Source organism: Varanus komodoensis, unplaced genomic scaffold (genome assembly GCF_004798865.1).
Source record: "Varanus komodoensis strain SLA01 unplaced genomic scaffold, ASM479886v1 scaffold53, whole genome shotgun sequence".
Taxonomy (NCBI): domain Eukaryota; kingdom Metazoa; phylum Chordata; class Lepidosauria; order Squamata; family Varanidae; genus Varanus; species Varanus komodoensis.
Window position 1 is genome coordinate 4,376,640 of NW_025336126.1, and position 22,790 is coordinate 4,399,429.

The 22,790-nt window shown below is 48.9% G+C and overlaps 1 protein-coding gene across 2 annotated transcripts; it reads right to left on the reverse strand.

Moving 5' to 3' along the window:
* Window positions 1-9,592: 9,592 nt before the first annotated feature.
* PIH1D1 (PIH1 domain containing 1) lies at window positions 9,593-22,033 on the reverse strand. 2 transcript variants are annotated; one of them, XM_044447800.1, is made up of 12 exons: window positions 21,918-22,033; window positions 21,264-21,354; window positions 20,299-20,426; window positions 19,042-19,108; window positions 18,178-18,363; window positions 15,245-15,306; window positions 14,398-14,482; window positions 14,216-14,312; window positions 13,488-13,538; window positions 12,786-12,876; window positions 12,524-12,667; window positions 9,593-10,596 (listed from the first exon to the last, which is right to left on the reverse strand). In XM_044447800.1, exons 3-12 carry the CDS (start codon window positions 20,386-20,388, stop codon window positions 10,549-10,551), a joined length of 921 nt encoding a protein of 306 aa, XP_044303735.1. In that variant the 5' UTR covers window positions 20,389-20,426; window positions 21,264-21,354; window positions 21,918-22,033; the 3' UTR covers window positions 9,593-10,548. The 2 variants fall into 2 exon arrangements, with proteins under 2 accessions (XP_044303735.1, XP_044303736.1); XM_044447801.1 differs by having other exon boundaries at window positions 21,926-22,022.
* Between the last annotated feature and the right edge of the window lie 757 nt (window positions 22,034-22,790).

The window sequence follows — 22,790 nt, forward strand, 5'->3', positions numbered from 1 at the left end:
GTGTTGGGGTGGGGACTGGTGGCTTTCCAGTTGTTGCTGGCCTGGAACTCCCCATCAGTTCCAGCCAGCATGAAACATGGGCAGTGGTGATGGGAGCTGTGGTGATGGGAGCTGTAATCCAATGATTTGGGGTTCTGTCTGGGGCTTCTAAAAGGGCTTCCTTTACACATAAGTGTACACTTCCTGGCTTTTTGAAAATGTATTTTATTTCATTATTTCATTTCCTCATCCAAAAAAGCTTCCAGGTGGGCCTACAATCCAGTCTGTAAAACAAGACAGATCTTGCCCTCAGGTGTGCAGTTTAAAAGGACATGAACAGGACAGGTGAACAGAAGAGATGGGGGAAAGCACACCCCGTTAGCTGCCTCGGTTGGTTGGCAGTCCTTAGGTGCTTGGGTGTGCAAGACCCAACTGGAAGGGCTCTTACAGGTCTGTCTGCCCTTCCTACCCAGCCAGAAATCCATCCCATCAGGAACTAGAGGTTTTGAGCACAGGGGACTAAAAGTTAGGAGTTTTGAGTTTATAAGGTGGGGAGAGGAAAGGCTTCAGGGAAGGAGGATTCTTGTCTTCTTCAGGGCCTGACAAGATTAAGGAGGAGGAATTGCTGGGCCAGGAGAGCCCTCCCATTCCCTGCTCCTCTCTACCCCTGCCACGAGAGAGGGAGGCTAAAAATGGTTTGCTGGCAAGGTCTTTGAAAGGAGATTTGGTCATGATTCCAGTAGCAGCTGCTGATGATGGAGGGCAGTTTTAGTCCCCGTCCAGGAAGCAGCAGGGGACCGAAAGGAGTGCTTAACACAGCAAAAGACAGAGAATCTGCTGTTCTCAGTCGTCGTTCATCCTCCAGCTCATGGAAAGCGCCAGCTTACCTAAGAGGGCCTGGTTGCCAAACCACCTGCTCTGACCAGTGATACACCTGCAGGGCTGATGCCAAGGCCCACTTGCCAGCAGGTGGCCTGCAGCTGACCTGACCCTGCCCTCTGGACTGAGTCCCCTGTCCTTTCCCCTCCTTCTCGTTGCTGTTCCTTCTTCCCAGGCTGCCGTAGGATCACAACAAGAATGATGGGTGGGTACCTCTCCTGTAAGTTACTCTGCCTCTCCTTCTGCAGATTGGGAACAGAAGCGGGAGGGGGAGGAAGCAGTGGGCCAGTGGTCATAGCGGCCAAGAGGCAGGGCACCCTTCGCATGCCCAGCCAGCCGTGTACAGGCGTGTCCTCCCACAGAGATCTTTCGGGTACCGAATCGCATCATTGGTGATGTTCCGCTGGGCTGGGCTGCATCAGCAGCTCTTGCCTGGCTCCAGCCACCCTCAGCTGGGCAGACCTTAGGACAGAGTGCGGAACCTCTTTCAGCCCAAAGAATGACTGGCATCTCAGAGTGGTTGCCTTCTGGCGATGGGTGGAGCCACAGGCGGAAGGGGTGTTCTCAGAAACCAGGGAACACCATGGGATTGGTTATTAGAAAAAGATGGTGGAGCTTGAGGAAGAAAGCAGGTCACCCAGGGAACCCTGCAGAGCTGGGTGGGGTTCCTAGGTGCTTCTCCATCCTTAGCAAAGTAAATGTGGTTAGGATTCTCCCCTTACCTGGGATTAAGCCCTACTGAATACAACAAGACTTACCTGCATAGGAAGAAAGTGCATGGCATGGAGCAAGGCTTTGAGGTTGTTCCCCCCCCCCCCCAGTGGAGCTCCCTCCTAGTCAGAGCTCGCGCTTCACCATACTCCCCCTTTTACTAGTTAAGACAGGCACAGGCACCTGTAGTCCTGGCCTACCACTCCTGTCATCCCTTGCCATTGGCTACGCTGGGTGTGGCTGATGGGAGCTGAAGGCCAAAACATCTGGAGGGCCATAAGTTGCTCACCTTTGAGTTAAAAATAGTGCTTAATTAAAGGTAGTTTTGATTCATTTGTTTCACACCAGAACTTCTGAGAGAGCCAGTGTGGTGTAGTGGTTAAGAGCATGGAACTGGGGGTCAGGCAACCTGAGTTCTGGTCCCTGCTCAGCCACAGAGCCAACTGGGTGGCTTTGGGCCAGTCACAGCCTCTCAGCCCAAAGTGTGTTGTGGGGATAAGATGAGAGCAGGAGGAGGAGAATGATGTGATTCCCTTGGAGTTCAGTGTAAGAAAAAGTAGGATATAAATCCAACACATAAACAAACTTCCGGAATAATAATGGACTTTGAATGGGTGATCTCAACAGTCCCTTCTTGGCTCTGGTATGCTACCCATAAGAAACGAGATTCCATATTCCCAAATTTGATCAAAAATAAGAGACAGCCTTGTGCTAACCAGGAGTGGATCCACACGTGGCTTTCTTCGTACTGTTTCTTAAAAGCAGAGTTCTTATTTTCAATCCATCCAGTAACAAATGTTATCTGGGCAGATATCAAAATCTACAAATGTCACTCTCTTTCCGCATGTGTATCAATACTGTACCATATCACTGTGTCTTCCCCCTCAGATAATCCCCATCTGTGAGGCAGTGCTAAAGAAGGTGGCGCAAATTGGGTTATATCTTCAGCCTTATGCAGGTGATATTCAGGCTCACACCTGACCCTTTTCCCACTGTGAGACTGACACATGTTTACCTCTGTGATTGGCTACCTGTTTGCTGTGCATTTGTTGTGTATTATAGCATAAGAATAAATTTTTGCTTTTCAGCTTACGCAGGTCTTCAAAGCAATGTACAATTTTACATAAGAACAGTACAATAAAATCATAGTTGCAAACACAAAAATGGAGCATTCTTTAAAACAAGCCAGGTTATTTGAACCAATCAATGGCTCAAAGAAGGGGGAGGGGACAGTTTCTGCTCCCTATATAAGATCCTGTAGGGAGTGTGGCACTTTGATGGCCCCCTTTTCCCATGCTGGTGTCCTGTCTGGCTGTTTGCACCAGGCATTTAAAGCAAAGCACACAAAATGAGAGCAACTCTGCAAAGTTGCTGGCTGCACACCCCAGAGATGAGTGGTTGAAGGAAGGGAAGTTGATCACTGTGAACTATTGTCCTCTGGTGTGACAAATTCTGGATCCAACCCAATATTTCGCACACCCTTATCATCCACAGCTGCACAGATGTGGAGCTGCAGATAAGAAATCTTGAGACAGGTCCAGACATCATTGTCACAGGCTGTTGAAGTCCATGGGAGTCCCACTGGTTTAGTGGGCCTACTTCACTACCACAGTGTCGATCTCACCCATTGCCAGGGTGGCACCAGAATGGAAATTTCAGAAGGACAAATTACCTACATGCACAATCCAGAAGGGGGAAAATGGCTGGTCAAGAAGTGGCAGAAAACTGCCAAAGGTGAAGCCTCTGAGGTCATGAAATTGACAAACGAATGGACAAAAAGGGTGAAGGCAAGGCAGAAAAGTCACCAAATGGTTCAAGATTTCTTTATTGCTCCACACTAGAATCCTTCCTTCCTTCCTTCCTTCCTTCCTTCCTTCCTTCCTTCCTTCCTTCCATTTGCCCAACTGCTGTTTCCTAGCCACCCGCATTCCGTGCATGTTTACACAGGTGTAAGCCCTGCTCCTTTGACCGGGACGTCTCCTGTATGTGTGCACAATGACTGTGAACCACACTTCTGCCAGCCTGGGCTCCGACGAAGCCGGGCAGATCACTCCACCGATGGAGGCGAGGGCTCAGAGGAGGACGCCAACAGGCAAGCCAAGGTAGCGGAGGCAGGCGCAGCCTGACAGGATTTTGCCCCAGGTTGGCTCACTCTCCGCTCTGCCAGGCTCTGGGGACAGGCCAGCTGTCAGCTGAGTCACAGACGGCCAGGGAGTTGGCTGCGCTGTGCAGAGTGTGATTTCGGAAGGGCAGGGGGGACCCAGTGGGACACAGATGGTGCTGCGCAGGGATGAAAAGGAGCAGGGGCTGCTGAACGGGAAGAGGAGAGAGCACAGCCAAGGGCAGAGTGGGAACGAGTTAAGAGTAGGAAGCTTTCTCGGACCAGGACAGAAAGTTTGTCCATCGCACCTGGCACGGCATATGCTGACCGACAGGGCTTCTCTCCTTGTGCCCCCCTTGCCTGTTTGCTGTTTTGCAGGCTTCATCGTGATCTGCACGTGCGTGTGTGTCGCAGGGAAGAACAAGCGATGCCCGCCAGAGAGCTCTCCTTATCCATCATTTGTGGCCTGGCCAGGTTAATTCATCCAGTACCTGCAGTGGGCGGCGATGATCAGTAAAGGAGGATTGGCAGGAGGGCCCTTTGCAGGATCGGACTCTTCCTTCCAGCAGGGCCGATGGTTCATCCTTCTGTACCAGTGCTATTTGCTCAGGGACTCTCAGAGCTGTGGATGCTGATCCTGCCTTTAAAGACTGGGCATGCTAGGGCAGAGGTATCCCTCCAGCTGATCTGGCCCACAAGTCCCATTTTCCCTGGCCAATAGCAATGCTGGTTGCAGATTATGGAACTTGTGGCCCTAAGCATTTGCAGTAGGGGTTGAACGGGGGATCTTCAGCATGTGAAGCTGAACTATGGTCCCTCCCTAGAAAAGGACTGGATGGGAGTCTTAGGATGCTGGAATTCTTTGAGGAATAATGGCCTGAGTGGACCTGCACCAAGCCCTTGGGCGCTAGAAGCCAAGCAGAAGGTACCTTCTCAACCCGCCAAAGCTCATTACCCTTGTAAAGGACTAAAGCAACCGGGATATAAGACGAAGTCAGTGCAAGCACCTGATGGGCCCAGGAGGCTGGTGACTCCTCTGACAATGCAGCTTTCATTTAGAGCTTCACAGCAGCTATCCATGGTGGTGCACCTATGCTGGGGAATGAATTTAGCACCATGGCTAGCTCCCATGAAGCTCAAAATAGAACCTGCACTGGGTGAGAAGCCCCACAGAGGCAGAAATCAGCAGCCTGGGCTGGCTGGGCAGCCTTGCAGGGCCCATGGCTATATGAAGAGGTCTCCAAACCAAGCCCCATGCCCAGAAAACCCCCAATTCATCCCTCTCTGCCGCTCTCCTGGTGCTTCGGGAATCAGCAGGAAGGTTGGTTAAAGATCGCAGAAGTGGTGCTAGCGGCATGATCTCCCTGGGAAAGGAAACACCAGATATCAGCAACCGGCTGCATAGAGTACCATGATGCACTTGAGCAAATTGGCAATGCCCTGCTGTCTTGGGTGTGTGTTTGTGGTGGGGAGCGCAGAGTGTCGAGGAGCTGAGAATATTTAATCAGCCTATTTTTGTAGCACTCTAATTCCTCTGGCAATAATGCCCAGATATGCTTTTGTTATATTGAAACACGCTGCCCTTGATTTCTCAAATGTGCACATTTGTGTGTATGAGAGCGTTGTGTTCTCACAGATATATATATATATTTCAGCTCTCTCCTGAAACGTATCCCAGGGGGTTATTTTGCAAACAAGTTCAGACTCGCTTTTTCTTTTTTTAATGGCTTGGCTTTGGGGAGATTTTCCTGCACTCCACTGGAAGTGCTGGATTGTTTAAGAAAACTCCCCCTTGCTCTCAACTGCCCTCATCGCATTGGCCGCATGGTACGCACTGAAAGGTGGTGATGGCAACCATGCCCTCGTGCCGGCGCAACGTTCGCTCATTCGCTGCATCGCCCTTGGCTAGCTCGAGCTTCTCACGCACCTGATTCATGGAGGACGCAGCCGCCACGTGGAACCGGGCTGCCGAAAAGTGTTTTAAAGGTGAGCGTTTGGCCCGACTGAAGTATGTTTTGTGCTCATTCTCTTCCTAAGTTTTGGAAATAATTGGGAGGCAAGATGCTTGCAAATGACAAGCAATTCTAGGGATTCAATGTATGGAATGGAATGTCTCTCCCAACCAACATCTGCTGGGGCTTCATGATCAGCCTCTGGGGCTTGCCCCTGACCCCCACCTCGGAGGGAAGCTCAATTGGTGGGCGACAAGGAGAAGGGGCTTTTCAGTGGTAGCCCTTCAGTTACGGAACAAGCTCCCCACTGATGCCTGCCTGAAGTCAGCCTTACCATCTTTCCAGTATTTTAGTCAAGAACTTCCTCTCCTGCAGGACATTTAGTCAGTTGGGGCTTCGTTAGATGTTTAATCAGGTTCAGTCATGTTTTATCTTGCTTATTAGAATTGTAGATGCATTTTAAATGTGGTTTTAAATTTTTTGTATGGCAATTTCCCCCAATGTTTTTATAAAGTGATGCACTCTGGATTGTATTTTAATGGATTGTTGTAAACTGCCTGGAGTTCTTTGGCTGTTGGGCAATATAGACTTTAAAAAACAACTAATTAAATAAATAAATTTGACCAGAGCAGCTGCTAGGCATTTAAATGCTTTGGTGTCTGAGACTATACACTTCACCGCCATGTGTGTGTGGGGGAAGGTGGGGGGCTGGGAGTGGTTTTGGGGGCCATACATGCAGAGAGGGGAGGGTCAGCCCCTCTCTCCCCAATTGCAGCCTGCCCCAATTATACTTAGAAAACCACCCCCTCATATTTGCATCACTGAAAGTACTTTTTTCTAAGACTTATTAGAAAGCTCTCTGAGTGGTTCACAACATTGAAGTCCCCCATCCTGATTCCAACCAGGCCTGACCCTGCTTAGCTTCCAAGATGAGGCGTGATCTGGCCCTTCAGGCTACATGGAAGCTGCATGGAAGCTAATTCAGGCTACATGGAAGCCAATTAATTGCTGTGGACTTTAATTAATTCAAACGTGGGGAGTAAGGTTTTAGTATATGTGGTGGGGACATTTAACCTTTCCCTACAGCCATTAGCCTTGAAAATCATCTCCTGGATAGCAGATAAGCTGAGAAAGAAGAAAAACTCCCTTTCATCGGCAGGAATAGACACTCAGGGGAAATAAAGCCAGCCCTTGAAAAATACAGTTGGGCTTGGACCCCATGAACACAGGCTGAGCAACACCCTTGCATACAGCCTCCAAGATGGAAAGGAACTGGTCCGGAGTGGGCAGAGAGTTGTGGCTGGCAGCCATTCTTGTCTCCTCTCTGAAGCGCGCACTGGTGAGGGTGGGGCCAATGGGATCTTGCACCCCCCTCCTTCTCCCACCTTATACTTAGGAGAATCAACACACCAGATGCTCTTTCTCTTCCTCACTAAATCCCTTCTCAGAGAGAGAGAAAAGTGGCATAAAGCAACCAATCCAATTTCCTTCACTGAAGAACCTCCCATTCCAGCCCTGCTTGTTCTTTCCGAAGATCTCAGGGACTCTGCCGAGCTGCAATTAACAGATACCTCAGCAGGGCAAAGAAAAACTCCCCACAGTGTGAGATGTTGCGTGCATGAGTGTGTGTTAAGAAGATGCAAATATATTCGCAGTGAAAGCAGTGTCAGCAAAGGACAGCATGGAGGGGGCAAGTTCCCTGATCTTTTTTCCAGTGCTAAATTCTCTCTCCCTCGCCCTCCCCGCCCCCTCTGACACACACTCACACACCCCTTGCTGTTTTGCAAGGACCACTGTGTCAGGGGTAGAGGAAATACTGCAGTGTCTGCAATCTATCCATGTCAACCATTTGTGGTCTGGCCAAGTTGATTCTTCTAATTCCTGGGCAACCAATCCAGGATCACTGAGAGAAGAACCTCATATCCTGGGCCAAACTATGTGTCCCTCTGGCCCACAATTGTGTATTCCGGGCCATATTTATCCATGTAGGACAATATTCCCCTCCTGCCTTCCCCTGTCCTGCAGATGCATCAGACTACAATTCCCATCATTGCTAGCCACCTGGGCTACTGGCTACAGTATTTTAAATTTTGTATAATTCTGTGGCAAGCCAACTTGAGTTTTTGTGTGCAGGCCTGTTTTAAGATCTAAGGGTGCGATCCTATGCATGCTTTGGCAGAAAGAAGTCCAACAATTCCCAACATTCTCCAGCCAACATACCGCTTTTCCGTATAAACACACATTGGGTTGTACCATAGGAGGTCTAAATGCATCATCAACAGGTTGGGTAAGGCTGGCCTGCACTGCGCATGACAGCAGCTTTCCAGGATCTCAAGAGGAGGTTTTTCCAAAACCTGGGGTCTCCAGCATGCAGCGCCTCCGTTCTGCCCGTTCACTTAGGCCTGACTTGCACTGGCACGCCTGCCGGGTTTTACTTCCCTCATGGCTGCATGAATGGATTTAATGGAAAGGCATTTGGAAGAATGCATGGAAGCCGTCCTTGTGGGAGGACACCTACACTGCTCATTTGAACGGCCCTCAAGGGAAGCGTGTCTGCAGGCCAGCCCCAAGCTCCAACCCCAGAGAAACCTCCAAAGAAATCTCCACCCGCAAAGAAGCCTCCAGAGATCCCGGGAGCCCATTCTAGCAGAATCCGAGGTGGTGGTGGAGGACTGCAAGACTGTGTCACGCTATTACTGAACCAGCCCCACATGGTGGCCAATTGTTTGCTAGGCTCAGTTCCAGATGTTGGTTCTAGATTAACCTTTAAAGCTCTGGATGGCTCAGGGCAGCCTTCCCTATCCTGGTGCCTTCCAGCTACTCAAGACACCAACTCCTATCAGCCCCTTTGGTGTGGGGATTGGACAGGTGGGCGTGGGGGTGCCTTCAAGGGTCTGGAGAGGTACCCGGGCAGACAGTGGTTTCGGCAGCAGGCAGGCAAGGGGCGTGGGGGCTTTGCTTCAGCAGAGGAAGGCAGGCGAGTGGTCTGGGCAAAACTCTTTGGCAGTGGCAGTTCAGCCAATAAACCCTTTTTATTTTCCAGACATTTCAATAGATAACATTTGTTTTGTGTTTTTGCTGCTGCTATGCCGTAGATTTTGTTATAGGTGCTATGGGGTTGTTTTTTGTTGTATTGGTTTCATATTGACTATTATTTATTTGAAAGCTGTTAGCATTGCGCTTTCTGAGCGGCTATTACAGTATCAGTGGTGACTATTCATTGTTTTTTTGTCTTTTACATTTTGCAAACCACCCAGAGGGCCCAATGGGTGAGGTTTAGGGGCATTCTCTCAAATGCCAGTGTGGCTGTCCCCAAGCTGGGACCCTACAGAATTATTTGCATGACAAGTCCCAGCATTCCTGGCTCTTGGTCAAGCTGGTTGGGGAAGATGGGATTTCTGGAGTTGGGGAGAGCTCTGCAATGGCTCACTCTGACCCACCCGAGTCCTCAGGAGGCCAAGCTGAAATAAGCAGCGGCTGCCCTCTCCCATTTTCCCTCCTCCAGCAAGAGGGATACAAAAGAGAGCGCGAACAGGTTGGATGAAGAAAAACGAGAGACAGAAGGAACGAGGGGGGAGCTGGCGGGGGTGGCAGTGATGGACTTGTGTTTGTGGAACAGGCTGTACAGAGAGGGGGCGTATGCTGGTAAAGCCGGGAACAGAGGAAGGAAAGTTGGCGCCTGGATAAGTGAGAAAGCAGGAGTCCACAGACTGAAAGGGAATGAAGGGAAGGTTGGCCAGAGAGCTCCATCCATGGCTCAGTGGTAGAACACGGGCTTTACGTCCAGGTTACTGGTTCAACAGCTGAAACACCCTTTCCTGAACCATTGCTCATGTCCAGCAGTGTATGCTTCCCAAAATGCGGACGTCTGCATTGGCAAGTGTGCATTTTCCTTCAAAAATTTGTGTTGTCACGCTTGAGACTTGGAGACATGAGCACTTTTGCTTGCTGAAAAATGAACAGATAACAATCAGAAAAAAAAAGTTTATTTTGTTTGGGCCCATCGAACGAGGTGGAATAAGCTTCAAGGAAGAAAGCAGACAATCTTAATATGCTCAAACATGGCATGTTCAACCATCGATACTTATTTTGAAATACTTATTTAGGATTTCAGAATGTTATTGTTTTTTATTATACTGAAATAAAGAAGAATGCAACAAGAAACATGAATGGCTACATCACATATCAGAATCACGAAGATACTATAACTGACACTGAAAGTACAGTCAAACCAGGGAGAGTTTCAACATGAAGTGGTACAGTCCTGCCTAAGGGGGTAGACTGGTAATGTATCACGTTAGACCCAGGCAGGGATCCCACTTTTGAAGGCTGCTTTCTGCTGCGCTCGTTTTCAACCTGCAGGAAGCTCTTTAGGCAGGGAAGCGTTCCACACATGGGGTCCCGCACCCTCGTCTTCCCCCTTAGGAAACAACCACCTCCCCGTTGCATTCTGCTGCGAGGCGAGCTGGGCACAAGAGGTTCCCTTGGGAAAGGCCCTCCGTTGTCACTGCTCTGGCAGAGAGGTGGGGGCAGGCTCCCCACGGAAGAAAACGACAGGCAGAGGGAGACTGCAAGAGCGAGGGGGGATTGGAAAGGGAGAGGCAAAGAACGACCGCTGCTGTGAATGGATGGGAAGCTCGGAAAACAAGTCGTGGGAGGAGAGGTGGAAGCTGGTTCTGGATGTCGCCCAATGTATAATGTACTGTGTACATTTAGGTGCAGAGCGTGTGCGTGCGAGGAGCTGCTACACTCCACCGAGTCCCCACAAATCCAGCACTGTTCTGTTGACAGGCAGCCCAGCCCCGGCCTTCCTCGGATCTCCACGCCTGCTCCGGCCGCATCCTCCCTGGAGCTGCTACCCAGGCAGGTGCTCAGCAGGGCCCCAGCCTACAGGACGGACATTCTCCCAGAGGGTCTTCTTGGCTCTCAGGGCAACTGCAGCGGGTGCTGGATGGGCATCAGCACAGTCAGGATCTGCAGGGCAGGAAGAGAAGAAGTGGGGCAGGTTTCAGGCTGGACCGCCCCTCCCATTACTGCTGGTGCGACCCACCGGAAAGGGAAGTTAGTGCGAATTCTGCAGAAGCCGGCCAGGCCCAGCCATACAGCGAGCAAAAACGGCTGGGTCGTTACTGGTGGCCAGCAATGTGCACACCACTCTCGCATGAATTACAGGTCGATCGCAGAATTAGGAATGCCTAAGTGCAGAATGTTTTTATGCTCCAAGCAGAAAGTGTACTTTTTTGATGAAGACCAGGGAAATCTGGGGGAAGCTACGCAGTATAGTGGTTAGGACAACTTCCCTTCACCTCCCACCCTACAGCTTCATCATCACCATCACCACCACCACCACCACCACCACCACCATCTTGCATTTATATTCCACCTTTTTTCTTTTTGTGAGAACCCCAAGCTGGCTTGCATAGCTCCATTTTATCCTCAAAACAACCCTGCGAGGTAGGCTAGGCTGCAAGGCCAGACCAAAATCACCTAGTGAGCTTCATGACCAGGTGGGGCCTAGAAGTTGGCTCCCCCAGATCCCCAGTTCAGCACTTCAGTCACCACACCCCTTGGGCTCTGGACGCAGCTAACCACCAGTGAGTCAGCCACGCCTGGGGTCATGGGAGTTGTAGTCTAACCTATGGGGGCACCAGGCTTGGGGAAGGTGAGTTCAAGAAGTCAGACAAGAACCAAGGGGAGCCAGGTTCAACTCCCAGGTGGCCAGCTGCCACCTCTTACCCAACCTACCGGCTCCATCTCCTGGGAGAATATGACAATAATCTGGAAAATCCCAAAGTGGCAATGAGAGAAGGAAGATTCAGGAGACTGGAAAATGTGAATCCAGTCAGCAAGGGCTTCCAGTTAGGACCACGGTTCCCTGCACAGCCACACACTGCAGCTGCCAGGTGGGCAGCCCCCGCTCTCCACAGTCATCAGTCTGTTGCTGCCCAGAGTCTGTCACGGAGGTTCACCTTTCCTCTCTGGCAGGGGGTGCTCTGCTCTGTCTGCCTCTGCTCTTCACCACCGTTGATCTATCCATAATATTTCTATACCGCTTAATACATTAGAACCCTCATGGGCACAGTGCTTAAAAGTGTGGGACTGGACTCAGGAGGTCCAGGTTCTGGGCCCCCCCTCAGTCACGGAGCTCACTGGGTGACTTCGGGTCAGTCACGGACTCTCCGCCCAACCTGCCTGACAGAGCTGTTGCTGTGAGGATAACACTGAGAAGAGGAACAGGGGAATTATGTCAGCTGGGTTGAGTCTCTTGAAAGGAAACTGGCAGGATATGAATAAAAACAAACAAACCAACAAGCAAACTCCATGTGTGTTTAGACAGGAAAAAAATGCCATGACAACTTCCCTATGGGCTGACCAAGGCTGAGAGCTGTAGGATTTCTTCCTGCCTAAAGATGAATAGGAAAGAGCCCTTGGGGATATTATTATATTAAGTGGTATATAACTATTACGAATAAATCAATAGTGACAAAGAGAAGAGGCAGACGGAGCAATGCTCAGCCACTGAGGAAAAGGGAACCTGCATAATGGAATCCGCCAACAGCAGACTGAAGGCCTTGGAAAGCGACTGCTACCCGTCTGACCACAGTAATGCTGAGTCTGCAGTGAACAGCAGTCGTAACTTAGCTTACAATATTGTGCAAGTTCTCTTTGTTACTTCATTAATCTTGTCATTTCATCAAAATGCTAAGTTATGTAAACAGTGTTATAGATTTAGTGGTTTGCCTCTGAAATAGTTCTTAACTTATTTGCAGAAGAAGCCAAGAGATCAGATATGGAGCCATCTTAAACTCCATTATCCTCAGCCAGCATGGGGATGATGGGGTTTGAAAGCAGATGCATACAGAGAAGCACCATGTTGACAAAGGCTCACTCAATCACTCACTTTAGTTGCTCGGTGAAACTGGGCCTTACTTTCCTCAGGGATGATGCTGTAGGGGACGAAAATGTCCAGATGGTAAAGATTTGGCTGTCCCTGTAGCACAATTCGGTCCTCTCCCAGGTCCAGCTCAAGGGATCTTGCTGAGACCTAAGGGAAGAGTGGGGAAAACCTGCTGAGAACGTGTTCCAGCCCCACCCGGCCCTGCTGCTGGGCTGGAGTTTTAGCTTAGAACATCTCCCCGCAAACCACCAGCTTTCCAGGTTACCATTTTAGGGAGACAGATTTTCGCTAGCAGGCGCTCAGGGTGACTGAGAGATGGCTCAGCAATTATGGTGAATTCAGGAACTATGGCAGAGCTGCAGAATAAATGGGAGAAACGGAGATAAGAACCAAAGAGGAGCCCGGCTGGAGCTGAACAAAGGCCTGCTGGTCCCGCCTTCTGGGCCCACAAGGCCAAGCAGGTACCCTCAGGGGCCCACGGGCAGGGGGCGTGCAGGAGAGCACCTGCGGGCTGCTTGTCTTCCCCAGCAAGTGGCCCATGAAGGCAGGAGCCTGACAGCGAAGGCGGCATGTGGGCCACATGGTCAACAAGCCCCGAAAGCCTTGTCTATCAGCCCTGAGCGTGTCTGATCCTCTTTTTATAAATATCAGAATTGGCAGCTGACGTGAGAGCTGCAGAGGAGGAGGAACAACCCCCAGTAGCAGGAGAAATCAGGGTCTGCTAACACCCCCCCCCACAACCAGGATCTGTCTTGTCAAGCCATAAAAATGGGAGCAGGCGACTTGCTTCAGAGGAAGAGTCAGGCTAGAAAAGAGGCCTTTGGGCCTCTGACTCAAGAGAGCCTTTCTATTCTCCCCGAAGGTTGATTCTTCACCTTGCCACCCTGGGTGTGTTTTGGCAGGGGTTGCGCCTCAGCCCTCCCTCCCTGTGAACCTGAGCCCTAACCTCATCCCAGTCCTCACATACCTCTGAGAGACAGATGGCTGCAGAACGTCACTGGTCTTCTCCTTGATGTGGCTAAAAAATAAAAAAAATGCCACAATCTCTTGTTAACTTTGTTCAACAACAGCATGGGCTTGATCAGTTGAGAAACCCTCCACCGAAGATCCGCAAGGTCCCTATTGAATTTGAACCCGTGGCTGTCCGTTGTTCCATGTGAGGGCCTAGCCAGCCACTGCTAACACAGCTCTACAATGCCTACACAGTTTCAGTCAATGAGAAGTACTTCCATGCCTCAAAAGGCCAATATTCAAAACATGGTCCTCCTCTTCTCCATTTTATCCTCACAACAACCCTGTGAGGTAGGTTGGACCGAGAGTCTGTGACAGGCACAAAGTCATCCAGTGCGCCAGGATCTCCCAAGCCCCAGTCCAACACTCCTGCCACTATTCCACACAAGCTCCATTAGTTCATTCTCCTTTCCTGCTACTCGTCTCTCATAAAGGTGTCCTAAACCACTAAGATGCCAGAATTTCCATTCAGTAGCCAGTAAACTCCTGTTCCTTTAGAAGAAGGAAGAGATGTTTTCTTACTGAACCTGTTTTAGATCTCTTGGTACTCTAAAGAATAGACGGATGTGAAGAAGGCACAATTCTCAAACAAGGCTTTAAACATTCAGACACTGACTCATTCACCAAACAACGGGATTCAGATTGAAGAGATTCCCCCCAACCCCCCTCTTTCTGAAAGCACACCTGCTCTCCATTTCCTGGATGATGGGTTTGGATTTAGTGCGGATGGTCTGCTCTGATATGGAGCCCATAAACTTCCTGTTCCGCAGGATTCGCCACTCTGGAAGCAGAGATGAGGGGTGCCATTAAGTTTGGCTGCGAAGTGGAGCCAGGCCCAAAGGGACAGAAACACTGATTCCCCGTACCTTGGTTGCTGACATCCATCTTGTACTTTTCCGACAATCCTTCCAAGGCAATTGTGACAAAGAATTCCTTGAGGAATTGGTTATTCTGGATGCAGGGAGAGAAAATTAGGAGAGGTCAGGACCTCTTCTCTCATTCATGCCTCCCGACAGAAACCTGGGCACTCTCATGTCCATGGGGAATCATGCTCATGTGAAGGTTGCATCTGTAACCCTCTCTCCATCTCCCTCTCTCTGCATGAAAGAGTGAGAGTGTGCACAAGTTATATGGGTAGCTGGGTGTGTACATCAGGTGCCCAGAGACAAATCCAGTGTCCCCCAAATCCTCCAGAAGGCCAGGGCTCCTTCCCCTTTCTTCTCCAATCACCAGTCACTGAATAGTTTCCCAGCTTTTGTGCTGATTCCCCCCCCCCATTCTGAATGATGGAAGTGTCTTGGCTAAGGCTTAATTATTGGCTATAAGAACTTTAAGCCAAGTCATGCCAGGAATGATGAGTACCGGTATCGTCCAAACATGTGGAGAGCACCGGGATGGGGAAGGCTGTTCTACAGCAAGGCAGCCCCATTCACAAGCATGCAAGGCAAGTTTCAGGAACCTCCTGATTTGGAGAAACAGGGCAGTGGGGGCAGAAGAGGAGGAAGAGATCAAGGACTAGGCTGCGGGTGCACTAATAGATTCTTATCTCCACCTGCCCTCTGTTGGCAGGAGCCCCTTTGGTTCCAATATCCCCAGTCAGATCCTGAGCAGCAAATGTATCAGGCAGGGAAAAACAGGTCCCCCACCCCTTGTTTCCATAGTACAAAGGCTGCCCCTGGTAGCGGAGTGAGTTTTACTCAAGAAGACGCGCACCTCCATCTTGTTGAAAAAGCTGGTGTTGATGGTGACATCGTAGGCAGTGCAACCGTTACCGCCTGGAAGGGAAAGGAAGGTGTTTCAGGCAGATTCAGAAAATTAGGTACTTGAAGCCAGAAGGCCTATGGGGAGCCAGCAGAGCGTAGGGTTGGACTAGGACAGTGATGGCGACCCTATTAGAGACCAAGTGCCCAAACTGAAACTCCAAACCCACTTCCTTATCCCAAAGAGCCAACAGTGCAATAAAACCTGAAAACAGCCAGTCCAAGCAAACAGATCTATATCCTTGGCAGTGCACTGACTGGCTATGCGAAAACTTGGATGAGTGACGGCTAGTAAGTTGCGGCTCATGGTGTCATTGCCTGGCCCCGCTACTCCTGTCCAAGCAGGCGCATGGCCCCTATCTGTGCTGTTATCTAATGTTTGGCTGCTGGAGCAACGCTGGGGTGACTTGGCTCACATGTCGACAGAGAGGGCTCTGCGTGCCCACTATGGCATGCGTGGCATAGGTTCACCACCACTGGCCTGATCCTACCCTGGTGCACTCCCCCAATTCTACTATAGGCCTAAAATAACATTGAAAAGAGGGCAATTTTGAAAAAGCCTTCCTTGAGCAGCTTTTTCTGCACAGCTCATCATTTCTGCCCATTCTAAACACATTCCAACCATCAAAATCATGCCAGGGCACCTCGTTTTGCTAACCCTAACCCTACCCTGGTGCACACCCCTAACCCTAATATAGGGCGAAAGTTCCATTGAAAAGAGGGCGATTTTGAAGAAGCCTTCCTTGAGTGGCTTTTTCTGCACAGCTCATCATGTCTGCCCATTCTAAACACACTCCAACCATCAAAATCATGCCAGGGCACCTCGTTTTGCTAACCCTAACCCTACCCTGGTGCACACCCCTAACCCTAATACAGGACTAACGTTCCATTGAAAAGAGGGCGATTTTGAAGAAGCCTTGAGTAGCTGTCTCTGCACTGCTCATCATTTCTGCCCATTCCAAACACATTCCAACCATCAAAATTATGCCAGGGCACCTCGTTTTGCTAACCCTAACCTGGTGCACACCCCTAACCCTAATATAGGGCGAAAGTTCCCTTGAAAAGAGGGCAATTTTGAAAATGCCTTCCTTGAGTAGCTTTTTCTGCACAGCTCATCATGTCTGCCCATTCTAAACACACTCCAACCATCAAAATCATGCCAGGACACCTCCTTTTTGAACCCTAACCCAGTGATGGTGAACCTTTTAGAGACTGAGTGCCCAGACTGCAACCCAACCCCCATTTATTTATCACAAAGTGCCAACACTGCAATAAAACCTGAAAACTGAGGTTTTAGTTTAGAACATAAACAACTCCCAGCCAGTCCAAGCAAATTGGCAGTGCACTGACTGGCCATGCGAAAGCTCGGACGAGTTGTGGCTAATGAGTCACGGCTTGTGACGTCATCGCCTGGCACCACTACTCCTTTCCGAGCACACGCATGGCCCCTGTGTGCGCTGTTATCCGGTGCTGGGCTGCTGGGGCGATGCTGGGGCGCCTTGGTTCGCGTGCCGACAGAGAGGGCATTGCGTGCCCGCTGTGGCACATGTGCCATAGGTTTGCCACCACTGGACTAGGACCTGGGAAGTCCTGGTGGTCTGCACTCAGCCATGAAGTTTACTGGGTGACTTTAGGCTATTTTTGGCCTAATCCACCTCACAGGGTTGTTGTGTGGATAAATCAGAAAGGAGAAAGAGTGTTATGGAAGTCACCTTGGGTTCCTTGCAGGAAAAAGTGGGGTATAAATTAATTAACCTTGATTTTACAGTTTTTGAGCTAATATGTTCCCTCCCCAGGGAGGCGCTCAAAGCCCCAAGTGACAAATTGTATGAGTCAACTTCATAAATTTTCCTCTTCAGCCATGATGACTAGAAACTTGGTCTTTCTCATGAGGTTGCGTTCACCTGCAGATTTTCATTTTTGTGGAGCACAGGATATAGAAAGAACTGACTGGACTAAAGCAGAGGGAGGTATGTTGTGGGGTTCCCAGCAATGCACCAGGAGGCGTGACCCATGGGCTCTGGCAGCAGGACTCCTCAAGAGCACTGTTCCCTGCGCCACCAGGGTGCTCTCAGCCATAGGGACTTAGTGGCCAGCACCTCTGCAGTGCCCCCCACCTGCAATGGGCAAAGGGGGTGCTGCTACTTTTCGGCCTAGACAGACACCTGGCCTGAGGAGCCTCTGGTGGCCTGGCTGGCTCTGCAGAACCACTGCTCCAGGGGTAGAGCCTTAATCCAAACCAGGAGAGCAGCAGGTTAAATCAGGAGCCAAATTCACGGAATTCAATGCCAGATGTGGTTAAGGGCTACTAGCTTAGAAAGCCCTTGGAGGTGGGAGTATCCAAATCCTGAGTACCTGGCTTGTGATAATTCTTTGGAAGAGTTTTTGCTCATGTTGTCTACATCAATTTAGGGCCCAATCTGGTGTATGTTCAGAGAGAAGAAAAGGCCAATGGTTCTTGGCATGCTGGGAATTTTAGCCTTTTTTCTATCTCCTTATGCATAGGCTGCACCTTTTGGGAAGTGTTTATGTAGAGCAGGGCATTAAACCTCAGGCCTATGGGCTATCTTAGCCCCACTGCGGATCCCAGTCTGGCCTTCTAAAGTCGCCCCGATTGTCGTGCCCTATTTCCCTGGTCCCATCCCTTTTCTCCCAGCCCTGTTTGTAGGTGGTTTCTTTGCTTTTGTGTACCTACTCATCCTAAAATAGTTGTAAGAGCTGCGTGCTAAAATGTTGGGATTATCGGCTTCACTCTGTTCACCCACCTCTACAACATGATCGCTGAGTATGTCTCCAGTTCAACCCTCAAGAGGCAAGAGTCTCTGTGCGAAGTGGCTCATCACCCCACCAGCCCATTCACCCCCCTCCTGTGAAGTGGGCACTCACTCTTGTCCACCTCCGCATGGGGCTCCCCCAGGCTCATGGGGATCCGGAAGGTGGAGGCATTCTCTGACTCGATAAGGCAGGCCAGCTCTTCATTGGTCAGGTCGGGAGGTGGAGGGATGTGGGAGGACCTGCAGACGTTGACGAAGACCTTCTCTCCAGCAGCTGTGTGAGTTTTGAGGCAGAACCCTGGAAGCAGTGGCGGGTGAGAGACATGCGGTTGAGACTTGCCATACAGACTCTCAGGCCATACATCACTTGGTTATCCCAGTGGAAAGTTGTACAGGCGACACCAGATTTCCTGGAGATTCACATCTACAGGACATTGTCAGTAGCAGGGCAGCTAGGAATTCAGCTCAGGTGCCTCCAACCGCCTCCCGCCAATGAAAAGGATCGCTGGGAGATCAAACAAGGAAAGCTCCTTGCACCCCATAGGCCAGGATGGCCAGACAGGGCTCCTGATGTCCACAAAGAACCTCTAGGTCAGGTTATCCTAAAGCCGGGGCAGGCTGCTCGCAGGCCACAATATTTGGAGGCCCACAAGTTGCCACAACTGACTAAACTGTTCTAGAATCTGCTCTTGATGGCCGCATTTTTATGACTCTCCTACACAACGGGCAACTCTGAGCACAGCTGTAAGGCACTGGACCGCTGAATAGCTAATAGTTCCTAAGGAACTATATCAGCCAGCCTTCCTAGCCTAGCACCTTCTAGAGGCAATTGACTCCCATCTCAGACACTGGTGGTCAGGATCATGGGAGGTAGGAGTTCAGTACAGCTGAAGGTCACTCTAAAGAGTACCTCCTATACCTTGAAATTGTTCCGTGTTCCCTTGTGTTATCATTTTCCATTTCCAAAGCTGTTTACCTGGGAGTGGACGGATGGGCCTGGAATTCGCCGGAGAGGGCACCGAGCTCTGAATTTTTTGGGATGCCTGAGAGGGAAGGAGAGTGAGAGAGGGAGAGAATGGGTACATTTGCAACTCCATCCTAACCAAGTTACAACTCTGTATTGACCTGCTTAAACAGATCTAATGACTTAAGCTGCTGTAGCGTTTTAACACGTGCTTTAAATTTGGTTTTAAATGTTACATTGCAAACTTTTCATGTTTTTATTTTATATTTTTTGTGATGTAAACTGCCAAGAGAGCTCTGGCTATTGGGTGGTAAAGGAAACAGGTAAGTAAGTAAGTAAGTAAAGTCATATGCCTCCTGTTTCTTTCTACAGCTGTTTATTTCCCTGTCTAAAGATTGCTTCCTTAACGCAACTAGAGCAAGTTATTCCAAGAAGCCCATATAACCTTTTCTCCTCCCCTACATCCAGACACATTGAGCAATACTCAAAAGAGGAGGTATTCTTACTATAATACTTCCTAATCCACTTATTCAGCTGCCACCTGTGAACAGAGGGAGGAAAAATTGTGGTGCACTGCAATTCATGTCACACACTGGGTTCCCCTAGCAATAAAGAATGAGACAACACTATAAAACAGTTTAACAAAATACGTAACAATGGTTATCACAGATCAGTTTAGAAAAACTGATTCAAATCGTGTCTCCTATCAACAAAAACCCAGCATCGTATTCATGGAGAATATAACCCCATTGTATGCAATATGCCGTGTCTGCTTACCCAGTAACCAAATTTTGAATTGTTTTTATGAAAACCAATTCTTTCCCCTAAAAGAAGAACAACCCAGGTTTATAGGATCATTAAGGTTTTTTTTTTTTCCATTAGTGTGTGGTTGTTAGGTTTTATAAGGGATTTTTGGTTTTTCAGCAGCTGTATGGTATTGCAAAGACTGATCATCTCTTTGAAAATAGTCTTATGACTGTTGAAGCAATTAAAACAAGAATGGAAGAGGCTCAACCTCCATAAGGAAAATGGCTTATTTCACTGCCTCAAACTACACAGTCCCCAGGAGTTGCATGTGCTTTGTAGCAACCCTTCTGCTTTGCTCCAATCCTGCATTTTCTAGCCTGGTGGTCACCAGGAATGTTGGACTGCCACTGGCAAGCTAGGAAAGGCTGCTTCAAATCTGGCCTGACACTTCATTCCAGGGGTAGCGCCCGTCTCCAGCACAGCAGAATTTCCCTACCAGAAGACAGTGTGTTCTAAGCACACCTGAAGCAGAAGACGACGGAACTCTTCTTCATTTTCCTCTTCCTCCTCTAGCTCTGTAGATAACAGGGACTTGTCGATTACCGAAGCCATGTGGGTACTGGTGGATCCCACAGGGGCTACGGATAAAACTGAGGGTTGAATTAAAATAAAAAATAACACAAAAATACAAAATAAAAAACAAGAGCAAAAACATAAAATAAGGATGCAATCCTATGCGTATTTGGACAGAAAAGAGTCCTACAACCCCCAGTGTTTCCCAGCCACTGAGGAACTGTACCCTCAGCTACATGGCAGAAAGTCCCAGTGCGTGTGTAGGATCTTCCATTAGCTTCCGCTAATCAAAGATCCCAGACATAGGCTGCCACCCCTTCTTTTCCTGCTGGCACATCTAGATTTGGCAAAGGCAAACAAAGCCCACTTTACAGTACTTGCAGGGCCAATTGATTTATCATACGTTGTAATAAACCTGTCTGGGCCACAAGCCTCTTTGCTGCTTCAGCTTATCCAATGGATAGTACAGCAGAAAAGAACAATCACATGACACAAACTAAACCCCACAAAATCCAGTCTTTTCAGACACATGTACTGCTCCATGGGTGACTCCATAATGCATTACTGGATAGGCCCCACCCTCCCTTCTCTCACCCCCATGTGCATCTCACCCCTCTCATCCCCTATTCCACCTTCCCTTCCTCCAAGGAAATCAGGAAAACATCCAGTGTATTCCTTGTTCTATTTCATTTATTTTCCTCCCTTCCTCACAAAAAGGCTAGGAAGGCTGAGCAATCTCCCTCCTGCAACACCCAACTTCAACTTCACAACAACCCTGTGCAGTAGGCGGGCTTGAAAGAAAGCAGCTGGCCTCAGGTCACTCAGTGAGCATCACAAAACTAAGGGGTGGCATTCGAACCCAAGACCACGATAATCCCACAGCTGTTTCTATGACAACAGGGCTTTTAAGATACCTCTTTTTGCTGTTGCTTGATTCCTGTTCGTACAAGTAGAATCCAGATCCCGAAACTGCTGTCCGAACTTTTTCCAAGCACGGTTTCCTTTCTAGGAAAAATGAAACTTCCGTTGTTGCTATAATAGCAAATCCAATTAAAGGTGCAATCTTATGCATGGATAGACAGAACAAAATGGCCTACAACTCCCAGCATGCCCCAGCCAGCTGTGGTAGCATTGCAGCTGAAATAATGTTATTCCTGCACTGCAATCCTATGCATGTCTACAAAGAAGCAAGCACAATGAGAGTTCCTCGTGGGATTGTAACCAAATCGTACTATAGAAATATTAAATCCTTTAAAGAATATTGAGCCATTACAGCATATAATATAACGTTAAGACGCTTTGTCATGTTTATCTGAGGTGTCCAGCGAGTCAGACACATATTAAAAAACAGATCCTGATTTTCGCTGCCCTGATCATACAGATAACAACGGGGTGTTAAAAACAGACCCTACTTATTACAGCAAAGGAACGCAAAACAGAAAGCAACAATACTTAAGTTAACTGTTCTTCCTTGTCGCTTTAATGCCACCCTTCTTTTATGATTGAACGTGATCTATAACAAAACACCACGTTGTTCAGGGTCGTTTTTGCTTTGTTTAGGACATTACCAGTTTACTCGGTTTACGCTTGTATCGGATTTCTTGCAGGACGCCTCCCCGATCTTTCCTACAGCAGCACCCTTTGGTCCTGTTGGTTTGCAGAGAAACGAGACCGGAAGTTGAAATCTCTCAACCGCGCCGCTCCGATGACGTATCTCTATGAGCTCTGTTCTGGATAGCTAGATAATCCAGTCCGTAGAGTTAAGGAAGATTGTAGACATCGGGCATTACGCACACTTCACGCTTGTTTTGACCTTTCTGTTTGGGAATCACAGTGAGAGGTGCGTTTTCTTTCTGTATCATGTTGTCTTTAAAGGGCTGGAGATCGTTTTTCATTCTTGAAACCAGGAGTGCAGGAGGGAAGAGAAACCCTTTGGCTGGAAATCCTAAAACAAGGCAAATTGAATCGGATGTGTGCATGTGTTTATATAACTTCAGTACAGCATTTTAAAGTACCGTTTGCTTAGCAACCCTGATTGCTGTATGAAGAGGTTGCTCTGTGGTGAGCATGGGACACTGGCTTTAAGGAAAATAACCGAAAACTAGTGGCGTAGGAGCTGGAGTGGAGTACCTTGGAAGAAAGCACGGTTAGTTCATTTAACAGAAACATTCCGTACTACCACATTGTGTTGCGGTTCAGTCACATTTACTTCTGTAGCCATAATGATGGAGAAATAGCATCGAAATCATACTCAGTTTAGAAGGTGTTATTTTCCGTTCAAAATATTTGATAACTAAAATAAAGTAACGAAGCGGTCCCATTTACAATTTAGAACGGATAGTTAAAATTATATTTTGAAAGTCTACGATCTACTTTATATTTTTGTCTCTATGGTGAGGATGTGGGTGCGCGTCACCTCATGTCCATGTTGCCAAATTGAC

Bases quoted from the DNA above. Each gene is read 5' to 3' on its own strand.
- PIH1D1 (XM_044447800.1), bottom strand. From the start codon at position 20,388: ATGGCTTCGGTAATCGACAAGTCCCTGTTATCTACAGAGCTAGAGGAG. The intron at 19,109-20,298 runs GTGTGCTTAGAA...CTTCCCTCTCAG, and splicing joins TCCGTCGTCTTCTGCTTCAG to GCATCCCAAAAAATTCAGAG. The intron at 15,307-18,177 runs GTGAGTGCCCAC...TTTCCCTTCCAG, and splicing joins CCATGCGGAGGTGGACAAGA to GCGGTAACGGTTGCACTGCC.